At 39.8% G+C, this 16,544-nt stretch overlaps 1 protein-coding gene across 1 annotated transcript in view; it reads left to right on the top strand.

Moving 5' to 3' along the window:
- The first annotated feature begins 1,161 nt into the window (after positions 1–1,161).
- LOC141418072 (POU domain, class 6, transcription factor 2-like) overlaps positions 1,162–16,544 on the top strand; it is a 40,867-nt gene continuing 25,484 nt past the window's right edge. The window contains exon 1 of the mRNA XM_074058074.1: positions 1,162–1,254. Within this exon, the coding sequence (XP_073914175.1) occupies positions 1,162–1,254 (93 nt within the window). The remainder of the gene's footprint in view (positions 1,255–16,544) is intronic.

Raw genomic sequence — 16,544 nt, forward strand, 5'->3', positions numbered from 1 at the left:
CTTGGCAGGTTTCTGCTAAAATGCAGGAATTTCGTGGATGTGGAAACTAGTGATGGAAAATGCATTATTATACACAACAATTGTACTTGAGAGAAACTATGTGAGAAAAAATAACACCCTAGAATAAATACAAATGAAATTCATGTATCAAAACCAATACTGTGAAAATAGTTTAAATGTTTCTTGAATTTATATCTAGTCATTAACCTAAATGCAGATTTTAGTTCAAGCCCCACTTCTGCCTCATGGTCAGAAGGCCTGAAAACCTGTGGCGTGGAAAATTGGCAGGATAAAGCATATTGAATTGGTCTCCATGGAAAAATACATTTTGGCAGCCATAATCTTCTCCCCAAGCTGGTCTCTCTCCCCCAACTCTTTCTTCCTCCCTGTTTAACTCTTATCCCAGGAAAGGTAGGCCATATATTAGCTAAAACAACAAGCAGATGTCAACCTTCCAATCAACACAGGACTTTTCCCACTGATCTTGACTCCCATGGACAGAGTGAGGGCCCCCAAAATGTCCCAACTTGCCCTCTGAGACCACAGAAGCTGGAATTTTCATTTCTGCTGACTTTGCTTTTCTTCTTTCCTCAAAGAAGGTAGTCAGGTGAGATACCTGTTTCATCCAGAGACCCTAAAAGAAACTGTAATTCACAAATGATAAATTCATGCACAAAAATCTATTCGTCTCTTGCCCCAACTCATCATCCTTTACTTCATGATTATTTCAAAGAAAGCAGACATTTCCTTGGAGTTTTATTTAGTCTAGAGAACAAAATCCAGGGAATTATTTCTCTTCCTGGGAAGATCCTACTAGCCCACCTCACTCAAGTTCAGGCTCATTCTCCCCTGGGCCAGCCCTAAACCCACACTCCTCTAATCAGCTCCACTAGGCAGCCAGTGTTGGTGGAGAAGGTTTTCCCTCCAGCTTTCCTTCCAGCCTCCCCCCAACCCAGAGCTTCAGCAGGGTTGCTCACCAGGCCCCTCCAGTGGGTTCAGGGCCCTTTGCATGAGCGAATTGGGACAAGAACTACATCCCCAGTGAATGTTGTGTCCGTGTGCTGTTCCTGTGCCTCGTGGTGGTTTTCACCCTGATCTTTTCTTTCTTTGCAGCTGGTTAATAATCCTCTAGCAAGTCAGGCCGCAGCGGCTGCAGCAGCCATGGGCTCCATAGCAAGTTCACAGGCCTTTGGCAATGCCCTCTCCAGTCTTCAGGGGGTCACAGGTCAACTAGTTACTAATGCACAAGGACAGGTGAGTGGGAGATGGAAACAAGAGTGAATTTTTATGGCAGATTGAACTCGGAAAGGAAATGAATTTCTTTGCATGACAGTGATATGTAACCGCATCTATTCGAGGCAAATAAATAATGTTTACTAGCAATGTCAAGAATAGGAGAAGGGTTGGGAATTATTTCTATATTTTAGAAGCAAGATTTTGCTTTCCTTCCCCTAGAATGTTAAAGTTTTATTTTGTTTTTATTTTTATATGATGACTTGTGTTATGACTGTAGTTGAAGAAGCTCCATCTCGTTTCTGGGGTATTCTTTCTTGAAACAAACAAAAAAGTTAAATTTTGGAAATAAAGTTTCACTTTAAAAAATGTAAATATAAGTGGGGAAGCTAGCTAGTTTCCTTCTCTAATTGCTGTAAGATTACTAAACCAGCCTCAATAAAGCCAACTTTTGAATGTATGAGAAAGTAATGAAGGTCTGTCAGAGCTACAAAGAAAAGTGAATCAGAAAGAGACCAACTGCCGGTCAGCCCCACCATCCCAGCCTCTTGGTACCAGCCTCCAGGTCTCTGCCTCCTTCCCAGGAGCTGGGAAGTTTCTTGCATACTTGTAGATTATCTTTAGTCTATCAGGGCCAGTAAGCCATCCACCTGTCATGAGAGAGTCTACTCCTTACACTGCTAATGCACTCATGCCATGTTCACTGAGGTGACATGCTGACAGAGTTTCAGCTGATCCAATAAACCTGAAAGTTGCATAAAAAACAAACCAGAGTTGGAGATGTTGGCATGAGTGCCCTCCTATCGGTGACCTAACCCGGAGCCCAGCTTCAGTGGTTGGGGCCCTTTGGTCTCCAGTGTGGACATTTATGGCCATGAAACACTGGGACATTTGCATCCTCACAAATATTTCCCCTCCAAGAGTTATTTATTTATTTACCCAGCAATGTGCTTACATGCTGTACTCTCTGCTTGGTCTGCTCTGTAGAGCAGGAATTGCAATGTTTTAAACACTGTTTTTCTTTTCATTTTTATTTTTTTACATAAAGAGTAAACAAAGATGCATTATAAGCTAAACCATCTCCATCTACGTCCCAGGGAAAGGAAAAGCTGACCTTGTTATATTTCCTGGGCGGGTACAGGATTGTCCCGTCAGAAGCCCAAGGGCTGAACGATGGAGCTTGTCAAAGAGAGGCCCCATGTAATGAATCATCTTATCACAGGTGCACACGACACATATTAAAGGAGGGTTGTATGAACACTGTGCCCTCTACAATAACCTTTCAATGTCTGCTTTAACCCTTGTTTCAATCCCTTTTCATCAAAGGATCATTTTATGCAGCCGGCTCTAAATGGAGGCTCTCAAAAGCCTATTAAGATTTCTGGAGGGATGGGGTATTGGGCGGAGGAAAAGTTGGTTTTAATATCTATAACTCATGGTCACATCAGGTCAGTGCTGGAAACTGCTTCCTAGAGCTGTGCCCAGAAATAGAACACCCCACTTCACTCCTGCCAGGCAGGTGGCCCTTGAGATGTAAATTTTAAGAGTTCAAGATGGAAGCCTCTTCCACAGATTGGCATTTCCCTCTGAAATTTTTTTTCCCCTGTTCCAACATTCAAGGAAGATGTAGTACTATGATGGAGAAAAAGGCTTATTGTTTAGAAGGAATCATTAAGTGTTTACTCTTTTGATGACTTTGTGGCTGATCTTTTAGCCAGTTACAAATTCTCAGGGGTTAGAATTTCATCCTTTGCTAGCCAGAGTCCTAGGGATATCTCTCACAGTCCATGGGTATCCAAAGTAGAACACTGATTAATATTCTGTATACATTGAATAAGAGTTGATTTTACCTTCATTGTTTTTTTTAATTTTAGGAACTGTATTATGATAGTTTGATATGGCACACAAACCTCCTAAAGTGGAAAAAAATTTATATTCACAAGTCCATCAGTAATGCCTACTCATGTAGCCTTGTCTGGGTTTTAACACATTTCCAGTGGTGTGCTGTCTTCCTCCTGGTGCAGAAAGTGTCCAAGAGTTACAGCACATTTCCAGCAGATGAACTAACTGGTCCATTCATGAAACACTATGGGTTTTGTTTTAATCTTTGGAATTGAACACCTATCCCTAAAAAAGAACAGGCAAAAATTATCTGAGGGTGTGTGTGTATTCTTTTGACTTGTGTAAATGTGATACAAAAGATAAGAATATGTTTGGAACCAGGTTAATACAATTAGCCTTGCTCAAAACATCATGGCAAATCTGAACTGCTACACCTAGCCCATTTTCAATTTCAATTTCTTAAAAATTTCCATATATATTTAGGTTCTTTCATCAGTTCTTATTCTTTATCAGAGTTCTTAACATCAACTATTTCTTACATTTGAAAGTATTCCCAGGAGCAATAATATTAAAATCGAAACGTAAGCTTGAAAAGCCCATTTTACTAATAGTTACATAGGCTGGTGAGGTTAGGGATACAGAGACTGTATCAAGCAGGGGCATTTGATCCTTGCTTCCCACTTGCTAAGATTCTTTTGGCTATCTGGAAACAAAAGAACCCAGACCTACCTGAGATTGGGTGTAGTCTCCACTTCTTTCTCATCTTATGACTTTGGGCCAGAATCTTCCTTCAGGTTAGTGCCCTTCAGCTCTCAACAGGAAGCAATCCCACCAACTGGGACATGTTTTGCTTCTCTGTTTTGAAATCTGACTCTGTTTCTACTAACTGGATTCCAGTAAATTTTAAAAGATGGAAAATCTCAATATATTGAAGATTCTTTTTTTCCTGCTCCTTTTTACCCAGCACAGAGGAAAAACTTCAATCATTTTCACACCTTTTTAACTCTGCCCATTCATAAGCATTAATTTAAAGGACAGACACTAGTCAATAAAATTATTCATTTTAATAGTAATACTACAGTCTAAGATCAACACACATGTCTCACCCAGGGATGTTAGGGTATTTAAAATCCTATTATACCCAACTTTGCTCTAATGTGTTAAGTTAGTAAATATCTTCCTGATAATTAGTGGTCATGAAATTGACGTTGGTTATGGAGTTACTGGGAATATTCTAGTTCTCTTTACTTACTGGATTAGGGACTTATGCACATATGCGTAGGCAACAGAATAAATGCTAAAAATGGGATTTGAATCCAGGTTGGCCAATGACCTCCAAAAAATTTCTTGAGCCCTTTGCGCCTTAGTGTTCCTGACTACAAAATAAGAATAATAAAATTTAAGCCCTTAAATTGCGAGGATTGAATGAGATAATGGGTGGGGGGAGCCTATCTCGATGCCTGAGTACACAGGTAAAGATTCAATAAATCACTATCTACCACCATAATTACCACCACCATCATCATCCAGCATTTTCTGGAAAACTGTAGTTTAGATATGCAGCAAGAGGCAGTAGTACAGTGTAAAAAGAGAAAGGGAGCAAGACTGTCATTCACTAGCTGTGAGTCCTCTGTGTGCTTCAATTTCTTCATCTGAAAAGTGGGGCGAATAATAACATCAGCTCTTAGGATGAAGGTGCTTAGAATAGGATCAGACTTAGAATAGTCACGTCTCACTGCTCTCATTCCATAAATGCTATCTGTTAATCAAGATGGCAGGTGTTTTCAATTCATAACTTCACACACACAAGCCTGTGTGAAAGTCTGTGTATGTGTGAGGAGTCTGGGAGTGTGAGGGTCTTAGCAGTTGCATGTTACATTAGGGACAGCTCTTTCTTAGCCTGGGTGGTTCGGGGGTTGTGGTGGTGGTGATGTGAGTGCATTTGTGCTCCTAACACTCGCTTACTACGTTCAGGATTTGGCAAGTAGATTTGCCATCGATTTGTTCAGCTATAGAATTGGCTTCCCTTGTGCCCTTGGCAATATCTCCTTATTGGCATTATTACAGAAAAGTAAAAGCAAATGAAATTTTATTTTATCCTGGGGTTAAGGAAAGCATTTTACATTTTAACTGAAACTCAGAATGTTTCCTGATGAAATTAAGTCCTGAGCCACTGTGAAGTTTTCTTAAGTGGTAGCTAGTCAAGTTAAAGAATCATTCAAGTAAAAATAAAAAAGCAACTAAACAACATTACATTTTTTTCCTTTTTCTTTGTTTGTGGTGTTTTTTTGGGGGTTTTCTTTTCTTTTTTTTTTTTTTTGGAAGACAGTCTAGACTCAGTATGTAGTCCAGGCTAGGCTTGAGCTTGAGATGCTCCTGCCTCAGCTATGATTATTAGACAGTGGCTTTTTTATTTCCATGTACAAAAAACAAAGAAAAAAGGAGAGACTTATTACACACTTTATCCAACAATACACAAGCTATTATATGACTGAAGGATGACTGAGAAGAACATATTGGGTGAGACAGCAGGATTTGCCTCCTAAAATGGGAAAAAGGCCATGATGAAAGAAAAGCTATCTACTGGATCTAACAGTGGGCTTTGCACCGTGCGTGGAGGATATACCCTTGACTATACAAAGCCATTGACTGTGGCCAGCCTCTATTGCTCAGGTCTGGCTGGTGAGGGATAGATAGTGACGCAGGCCACCAGCACTGCACATGCGCACACCACCTGGAAGGCCTTCCAACAGCATCATTGTCAAATACGGTTAAAAATAACTTTCCTAACTATTGCAGTAACTTTAAAGCAACAGAGGTTAATAGGAGAAGGGGAGTAGGAACTAGAGAAAAGTTTAGTTCGAGAAGAATCGATTTAGAAAATAACACATATGTACATGGAAGCAAAACTAGGAATCTCCCTATATAGCTATCCTTACTTCAACTAGCAAAAACCCCTGGTCCTCCTTATTAATGTTTATACTCTCTTCATCAAAATTAGAGATAAGGGCAAAACAGTATCTGCTTGGAAGTGAGGGGGTGGAGGTGAAAGGGAGGGGGTGGGGGGAGAGGGAGGGTGTGGGGGGGGAAGGGAGGAGTAATGACCCAATCATTGTATGCACATATGAATAAAGGAAATAAAAAAAAACCTTTCCTAGAATTAAAGGAACATATGTTCATGTGCAGATGTTCCTCTGAATTGTACTAATGAACTAAATAGCATCTCCAGAGGGCAATAAAGAAGCTTAAGAACATGGGTTTTTATTGAAACACAAATGCTGTCATTTATTAACTGTGTAGCCTTGGAAAAGTATATAACTTTCCTAGGCCTGTTTTCTCACCAGTAAAAGAGAAATAATAAGACTTCTCACATGTATTTGCTGTGGGGTTAAATGTGATAATAGAAAAAATACTTAGCACAGTCCCTGATATGTCTGAGGCATTTAATAAATTACAGCTATTCTTTTTAGGATGAAAACCCAGCAATTGACCCTGCTTATAGGTTGCTAAAGTAATTTAGCACATAATTTAAATAGAAAGATGAGAATCTTTTAGAGCAAATCACTACAAGGCAGAGATAAAGCTGTAATAAACACTAATCTCTGACAAAGAATTGGGAGGTAATGAATTTATTTTAAAAAGTCTCTATTGAGTGTCTCTGGGGGGTTATTTAGGTCTGCTTAGAGAACTAACAAAGCCGTAGCTACACACATTTGTAAGACAATTTTCAAACCCTTTGAAAAATAAATAAATAATATGGCTGGTAGAGTGGCTCAAGTGGTAAAAGCGTCTACCTAGCAAGCGTGAGGCCCTGAGTTCAAACTCCGATGCTGCCAAAAAAAAAAACCACGAAGCTAAAGAAATAAATAGTACTTCTAATCATGTGACCAAAGCCTCAAGGTACATGAGGAATTTCCACCCAAAGAATTTAGGGAGTTTCACATACATTCCTTTATATCATTTTTAATAATGAAAATTAAATGTATATAAAAATAACTTTTTACAAAAAAACATAAAACACTCTTATTTGCATATTCCAGACTAGCTTCATTTCTCTTGCTTATTTTTGAAACATTACAAACAAAATCAAAACTTTCTCCTCATTCCCAAGGTGATTATTGTGATAAAATTGGTGATTCTTTTTCATACAAGTTTTGCACTTTTTATTGCAAAGTACTAATCAACAAGCCAAAATACAAACCATGTACAGAACAATATCATTTTTAAAATACAAGAAGCAACCAAACATATTTAGGCATTTTGCATAAATAAGACTCAAAGACATTTTGTTGAAAATTCCAAGTTGGGATGTGTGTTTGCTCACAAACCTGAACACAGCAATCATTTATACAAACATGCTTTACTAACGGTTTTGGCAATGCTTTGTGAACCAAACTCCAAACAATCTGACAAAAGATTTTCTTTTCTCACTTGCAAATGTCATGATAGGAAGTTGTTTATAAAAGATATAGACATATACACAAAACAAGCAAGATGATGTTTGCAATAGTGAAACTATTCTGTGGAACTCAGGAAGGAAGGAAAGGAAAAGAGAATGATAGAGCGTCAACAATATCATAAAACATCCTGAAGGTAGAGGTATTAGGAGGGGTATTGAAAGCTATTGAAAAACCAGGGGTGGGAAGGAAGGGGTAAAGGGGAGTAACAGGATGGGATTGAATGGACCAAAGTAAAGTGTACTCACAGTGGGGATACATCGAGAAATCCCTTTGAACATTGACTCAAGAATTAATAATGAAAGACAGGACTGTAAAATAGGGGAGGGAGGTACTTGTGAGAGGAGGAGGGTGAATGATGGTGATTAAGGTGAGGGAATAGACTTCATACACGAAATAGAACAAAGAAACCTCTTGCAATAATAGTTTTACGTGGAAGAGACAGTGGGGGTGATCTAACCAATGTACAATATAAACCTATTTGGAATTGTCACAACGAATTCCCCCCTGTACAACAAATAGATGAAAAATAAATAAGTAAAATGTACAGACATTAAATCCCATTGAATGAACTATACCTCAAGCAGCAGTGTTTGAATAGAATACGTTTGCAATTGGCTCTGTCTAGAGACTAAGAAATACGCGTTCACAAAGTTAGCATCATTACAAGAAAGTTGCCCTGACTTCATCCCAGTGATAAAGATAAAACGACAACAATAAACAATCTCACTCTTCCCGCTAACATATCAAATCTGCCCTCTGTGCCCAGTTAGGGGCTTGATTTCCTCGTTTCAGGAGAGGCAATCGCATTAATGCACTGGTTCCCTAAGTGCGCCTTAGGAGCTCGTCACGATGCTGCACAAATGAGGGTTCCCTGATCAGCGCGGCCGTCTTGCGCGGTGCCCGCCGCGGACTCCCGTCCCGAGTGACAGTGACCCGCGGGCTCGTCGTCCTGAGTGGAGACGGGCGGCCCCGGAAGTCGAACCCCGTCTTTCGCGCTTTTGTGCTGCTGGGAGTAATTCACACTCATTCTTGCCTGTGCATGGTTTTTAAATGCCAAGTGATCCTAAAATCACAGAAGAGCCTCTTGAGGGTGGCGGGGAGGAGGGGGACAAGTTTGCTTTGCAACCGGGGCTTTGCTGTGACTTCTGAGCCACTGTTGTGACGCCTGCCTGTCGCGTTTGCAGACATAAGGGGTCTCAAACTGTTCCAGGATCCCCCAGGGACTTATGATATGCAACTCAAAGGCAAATTAAGGTGCAGCTGTACCCTGGCACTCGCGGAAGTGGCGCTGTCCTTGGTTGGAGCTTTGTAATCTGCAATGACACGTCAGAGGGAGCAACCAAGGGGTCGGTCGATGGAATCAATGGGGATCGGGCCTTCAGGTCCTTGCCAGCCTGAGTTGTGACCCTCTTAATGGTAAATGGTGCTTTCCAGCCCCGGTGCGCAGTGTCACTGGGACGCGTGGCTACGCGGGTGGCTTTGCTGTGGGACTAAGCCCGGCTCGCGAGGCCACTGGCCGTGCACCAGCAGAAGCATGGCGCTGTCTCGCATTATGGCAGCGTTGGTTCAGCCCAGATCTTCGCTGCCCGGCCAAAGGCCACCCCTTCCTCACCCTCCCACTCCACCCTAGCATCCCCCACCCTGATTTCTGAAATGAAAATGTCACCAGCTCCCCAAAATTGGACACGTTAAAAGTCTTTTCTGGGGCTGGCGGAGTGGCTCAAGTGGTAGAGCACCTGCCTAACAAGTGAGAAGTCCTGGGTTCACATTCCAGTTCCGCCAAAAAATCAGAGGGAACAAAAAAGTTCCCTCTGAAATTTTTTTTCTACCTACTTTCCCCAGCAAAACTTGCCGCAGCCTGTCAAGTGCAATGAAAGGGCTGGGCAGGATTAAAAATTTTAAAACCTCCTTTAGGGAACTCCCCCTGAGACTGAGCCCAGAGGACCAGGGTCTTCCTCATCTAAAACACATTGTTGTGCCATCAGTTCCACCACCCCCAGCCCTGCCACGTCTGCATTATTGTTTTGTTTTGTTTTGAAGTCTTCATCCATGAGTATTTCATTTCTCGGGGAAGAGGGAAATGGTTTCTCTGTGGGTTCCTGGCCCAGAACTGTGGGCACGTCCTTTCTAAGGCTTAGGAGAGAAGCCAATGAACTGCTGACACATCCGAATTCAGAGCTCTAATTCTAAACAGGAAGTGAGTTACAGAATGCCATTCACAGAGTCCCCAGAGCTAGTCAGAATGACCTGGCTTTTTTGGAATCTTTGTTTCTCTAGCACATTGGCGATTCCAATTAGGGCACCCTTAGGGGAAAATGTTATCAACAATAATCCCTTAATCATCTTAATCATCTTAATCATCTTAATCATCTTAATTCTCAGAGGAGTGCTAGGTTGTAGCTGAATGTTCCTTCAGACCAAGTGGCTTCTAGAAAGAAACAATGAAAATAGTATCTTCCTTTCATTGAGCCTTCACAGCAGAACTGGTGTCATCAACAACTGCACAAGAGATTTGATGATCCCAGCTGTGAAGATGGGCACACTCTCAAGGTGCCAAGAGTTAGGTGACTAAATGGCACAATTGAGATTGCCCAGTCTACATCCATTCTCTGGTTCAAAAAACTGGTTAATTTCTTGGGTGCTCCATAGTCATGTCAGAAACTCCAGAACCTTCATTTCTCCATCTGCAAATGGGAACTGTAATTCTTGCCCTACAACCTTCTTGAAGGTGTGTACATATAGTGTTCAGTTAACTAGTTAGATATAAACCTTACAAAGTATTTTACTTTATGTTCTCACCGTTTTCATTTGTGCTGCTCACAGGAACTGGAGTGATAGTTTCAGGTCTCTAAAGCAATGAGTCAGTCTTGAAAAGTCGATCTCTTATCTGCACTTTATCTTGCTTGAGAATCTCTGCCTCAGTGTGTCAGGGCCTGGGGACCATAGGTCTCCTGCCTCCAAGCAAGACATCCTGGCCATGCAAAGAAGACTGTGGTGCAGCCGGTTGCTCGTGGCTCCTTGCTACTCAGCAGGCAGAGTTCAGTAGGATCACAGTCCGAAGCCAGCCTGAGCAAATAGTTTATGACTCTCTATCTCAATAAAAACCCAATATAAAAAACAAACAAGGCTGATGGTGGAGTGACTCAGGGTGTAGGCTCTCAGTTCAAACCCCAGACCTGCAAAAAAAAAAAAAAAAGTCCATGGTGTGTGCTTCATCTGGACACTCAGCAAAGCAAACCTTTCAGAGAAGCCTCATCCGCCTCAGTCTTCTGATGGGCTTTGCAGTAGCACCACACAACAAAATTATGTTAGAATTGGTTAAGCTCAGAACATGGGAAGGCCCCACGTTTCCAGAACTTTCCTTTGGAGAGCTGCTCCTCCAATGAGGTAAGCCCTTCCAAAAGAAGAAATATCTTCTACTGTATTTTGAGTCTAAAAAACCACTGATTTTAAATTACACCTAAAGATACATTATCCATTTTTGAGGGGAAAGAGAAAATACTTTTAACATACCATGTTAGACAAATATATTAATTGTTAGAAGTAGTCTAACTCACATACGTTCAAAATAGGAAAAAATGTTATACTGAATTTTTATAATTGAAGGGGTGTTATAATTGAGGAGATATGCTATTTATTTGATAAACAGCCTTAACCAGATCTAATAACAGAAAAACTATCCCCTTTTTAATATTTGGTATTTAATAAAAAGTCAGGGATGGGAACAGAAGCTGTTTATATCTCTGTTTTCAAACCAAAGAATGACAAACTTGATTTGAATCTAGGAGGCAAGGAAAGGAAGAAAGTGCTGAATTTTGATTTAATATTCCTAGAACAACATCTGCTCTTCTGTCAACTATTTTTATAGTTAAGCAGAGCATTATCAGACAAGAGAAAACACTGAGAAATTGATCAGAGAGAGGGATGAATGGAAAAGTCACAACTCAGAGCAAAAGATACCAGGTTCAAGTTCAAAAGTACAGAAGTAGGCCTTTCCCTGACCCAACTGAATTTAATGCATGAGCTAGAGGACATTGCTCCAAATTGTTATTTATCTCAAACCTAACCTTTTCTACCTTAAATATATAACAACATAAGCAGATCTTGAGAAGATGTCATAAAGTAGAGAGTTCAGGATACTATGGTGAAGTCAAGATGTGATACTTATAAGTTTATAGGCAAATGACAGTAATCAAACAATGCCTAGATATACAAATAGAAAAAAAATGTGACACTCTCTGGATTAGATACTTGAGAACAGATTTTCACAACACTCTAGTCTCATTGAAATAACAGAGGTGGATAGTGAGTGTCTATGTCCTCATATAGAAGCAGCCCAGGATAAAGAACAGGCTTTCAAATCAGACAGACAGAATCTAAATCCTGACTCCATCCTGATGCACTTCTGCAAGCCAGGCAAGAAAGCTAATCCCCCACAGCAGTGACAGTCTTCTCTTCTATGAAATGACAGCAATGTCTTCCTTCCAGGGCTGGTAGGAGGATTAGTATAGACAACAATAAGAAAGTCAGTAAATGGCTGCATTTATTGAGCACTGTCTATGTGCCAACCAGCACTCAGCACTTGACATATTATGTCACTTCATCTTTTCCACCACCACACAATATGGTTGATCAACATTGCACATATTAAGAAACTTCCAGGGCTGGGGGCATGGCTCAAGTGGTAGAGTGCTAACCTAGCAAACACTAGGTCCTGAGTTCAAACTCCAGTACTACAAAACAAAGGGCAGTGGGGGGGACTTCCATGATCACCCAGCCAGAAAGCGCGGGATCCAAGATCAGTTTCACCTATCAGATACTGCTCTTCATCACTGTGCTCTAATAATAACTTAAAATTTCTTGTTTTCTCCTTGATAAATCCCAAGTGGTGAGAACAGCACCAGGCATATAGTGAGCATAAATATAGTAATAAAATCTGTGGCCTGAATGAAAAGTATTTCATGTATGCTAATATGCTCTTCGATAAGCCTTTTTTTAATATAAATTCAGCATTTCATTTCATTCTCACAGAGATCTTGCACTATTATCTCAATTTGCAGTTGATGGATGAGCTGGAGGCTGAGAAAAGTTAGCCAGCTTTCCAGAGTCACACAGCAGATGATGGAATCTGGATTTGAGCCCAGATCTGGCTGCTTCAAAGGCCAGATTTCCTCTAAGAGCTGTTTTCAGCAATGTATACATGTGCCTAACACAGTGCCTGCCACATAGAAAACATTCCAGAAATGCTTATGGGTATATATTTAATCCTCTGAGGGTGTCTGATCTAAAGTCTATTTAATACACTAAAGTTTTAAGTAGATCATTCGACATCACCATATCTAATGAAAATGGCAGTTGTCTATTTACTTAACTTCATTGGTTTCTCTTAACACTTTACAGTTGCTATGGAGCAAATGTAATAAGGGATATTAAAGGCACCATGTGAGTTCCATGCACGTCCTGTCCCTCCCACCTTGTTCCCTTTACCACACCTGTCCTGAATCCATGATTCCTCCAGCACTCAGAGGACCAGTTTGACAGTTTTGAGTCTATAGCCCACATTATCAGTGAGGTATAAAATCTTGCTTTCTCCAGGTTATCAGCTAACAGCAATCAGGCTACATGGTGTCCAGCCTGCTCCCTTAGCATGGCTATATGGCAGCTGGACACAATGGTGTCCACTTTCCTCCATTACAAAATGTTGAATTTTATTTAATCAAAAGGCAGCTCCATGAGGATGTATTACCTGCCTAGGTTCATTTAAATACTCTTCCTTTCCTCTGATGCCTAGAATAAACACATCCCCATCTGCCTTCAGTAAATCTATGAATAGTGTTAGCAAGCCATCCCAGAAACTGAAAGAAAGGAAAAAGCTACAAAAACAAAACCTGTCTTAAATTCACAAGGAATTTGAGGGCTTGATTGCAAGTTTAAAATGGAAGGCTTTTTAAATGTGAGCATCTTCTCAGTATCATTGGATTATTAAAGAACGCTTTAGTTTTTTAATATAAAGGAAAACATCCTTGAGAGAAAGGACGTTCATACTTAAAAAGGTGATGAACAAATTACTTAAATGAATGCAAATGGGAGTGACATGGTGTGCTACTCAGGACTCTAAGAACTCATTTTGGTTGTTGGTTTTTTTGGTGGTACTAGGGCTTGAACTCAGGACTTCACACTTGCTTGGCTGGTGCTCTACTGAGTAAGCCTTACCTCCAGCCCTTTTTGCTCTGGTTATTTTGGAGATAAGGTCTCTTTTTTTGCCCAGGCTGACCTGGACCATGATTCTGCTATTTTATATTGCCCACTATCACTGGGAAGACAAATGCTCACCACCACACTCATCTTTTTCCCTTTGAGGTAGGGGTCTCACAAACTTTTTTTTAACCCAGACTGGCCCCAAACCATTATCCTCCTTATCTCACCTTCCCAAGTAGCTACAATTACAGATGTGAGCCACAAATGGCCAGCTCATTTTGATTTTTGAAACCGAAAAAAATCATATGCATTTAAAAAGTAGAGTTTCTGCCCCTTTCAGCACATGTAAAGATAAGACAATAAAAATGGGGATAGTGAGCAATGATTTTGCATACAGAGACTTATTCCTGCAATGAAGAACCTAGATGACCAGGTGCTAGTGGCTCACACCTGTAATCCAAACTACTCAGGAGGCAGAGATCAGAAGGATCATGGTTCAAAGTCAGCCAGGGACAAATAGTTCTCAAAACCCTACCTTGAAAAGAAACATCACAAAAAATGGCTGGTGGAGTGACTCAAGTGGTAGAACACCTGTCTAGCAAGCATAGGGCCCTGAGTTCAAACCCCAGTACCACCAAAAAAAAAAAACCTAGATGAATCCAAAGGAATCTAAGAACTTAGCTTCTCAGAAACCAAATCTGACACTGCAAACACTGCTGGTAATGCTCCAAATTCTTTAGAAAAGTTAAGCATATTATTTTTGAACTCTGAGTTATGGATTAAATAAATGGTTTTGTAACTAAATATCTCAATTGTTTTTTAATGCAAGGTATCACTATATATTTTCCACTTGTTAATAATACATATGTCTAGTCTATGAATGATTTTATCTGGCAAGAAACATGTTTGTGGTAAGACTATACTTCAAAATTAACTTATGGAATTAAAAACTCCAAAACTCATGCTACTGGCATAAATTGTAAATCTTCTAGCTTAGAACAGAATGGCCAGAAAATCATTGTTAGTGATTTATTAATGATGACAAATCACATCTCCCCCAGGACCGAATTTGAAGTAGCAGTATGTATATTTCTGAGGGACTTTTAAAGAAGGAACAAGAAAAGTGAGAAGCCACAGCTGGAAAAGCACATCTATCAGAAACCTCCTGACTTTTAGGGATATGGGCACAGATTGGTCACCTATGAAAATAAGGATGGAATTTTATGAGAAAAACTCATCAGCATAATTCTAATGAGTGTGGTCTTTGTTGTGAGAAATGAGAAATTTGGTGGTCTCACCCTAAAGAACAGTCAGGAAACATTACTAACAGGAAATTGAAAAAGTAATATATATTAGAGTGATGAGGACAACTTTTTTCTGATTGAGCAGATAGATAAATATTGCATGTGAGTATCAAACTACATTTAATTTTGCCACAACAATGGCCATTCTCTTCACAAAAGCATGTGAATCATCTTGGACTCGTGGAACTGGGTGATGCATCTTAAATGGCACTTGGGGTGGTTTCAGTCCCACCTTTTTTTTCCTTAGAGTCTTGTGTTGTTGCTTATCCTAATTTAAATTCAGCTTTACAGTCTAAATGTGCTCACTGAGTATAAACACAGAGCTGGGAGATGTTGAATATGTATGGCACTTTTTGAGCAATTGCCAAGCATTTTCTTCACCAGTTCCCATGGAATAAGAACCTGTTTCAACGAGGGGTCAATTTGGAGATCTGTGGTCCCAGGTTTTTTTTTTTTTTCAATAACTCTTTTTTTCCCCCTCTTATTTGGGAAGATATATAACGTAAACAGTTCATGGCTCCAAGGTTTCATTTGGGAATGTTTCCTAAAGGTTCTAAAGACAAGCCTTGAGTCAAGGTGTTCTCCCAAGCAATAAATAACTTTAATCTGATTTAGTCGATCTGGTATCAACAGATAGAAGCAGAAATACTTTCCAAATTCTAGGTATTTTTGCTGGTATTAAAACTTAAAATCTTAGGCAAAGCCATGAAAAGGCTTACAAAGTTGGGCTTTCCAAAGTTATAATACTCTTTGAAGGAAAAAATGTTTTCGCAACATTTTGTTGGTAGCTGTAGAGAAAATGAAAATAACTCATGGTTTAATTTGTAATCTTTGGAGAAAGGGAGAAAGATTAATAAAAAGAAATGTTATTAGTTCATCCTTAAGAATTTGCTTCAGGATGGGCACAGTAGCTACACAGGAGGTGGAGATCTGTAGGATCAGAGTTCAATGCTAGTCCAGGCAAAAACAAGAGGCCCTATTTGAAAAATTACTAAAGCAAAAAGTGTCTGGGCATGGTTTGAGAGGTAGAGCACGTGCCAAGCAAGCATGAGGACCTAAGTTCAAACCGTAATACTGCCAAAAAGAGAATTCGTCTTGAGGATCACAAGTTCCAGGCCAGCCTAGGTTACGTAGGGAGACCTTATCTCAAAAAACAAACAAACAGAAAAAAGAAGAATTTCTCTGTTTCCAAGTTCATAGAACATTCTTAAACTTTGTAGTAGACAAACAAAATGAAAATGGAAAATCACTAAAAAGAATTCGAAGTTAAAGTATTAGATCATCTGTATAAATATTTTCATTTTATCTTACTGAATAAACAATATTCAAAAAATAAATAATATCCAAATAAATAAATAAAGTGAGAAAACATAAATAACATGATATGCTACAGATTAAAACCAAGGTCATGTGGCTTGAAGGAATTTACTCTTGTAAGATATCCACTTGCCTTTGAAATAAATAACTATGAATTAAAATGTCCATTTTTAACATTTCAATTAGGAAT

The sequence above is a fragment of the Castor canadensis genome, chromosome 2, assembly GCF_047511655.1.
Source record: "Castor canadensis chromosome 2, mCasCan1.hap1v2, whole genome shotgun sequence".
NCBI lineage: Eukaryota > Metazoa > Chordata > Mammalia > Rodentia > Castoridae > Castor > Castor canadensis.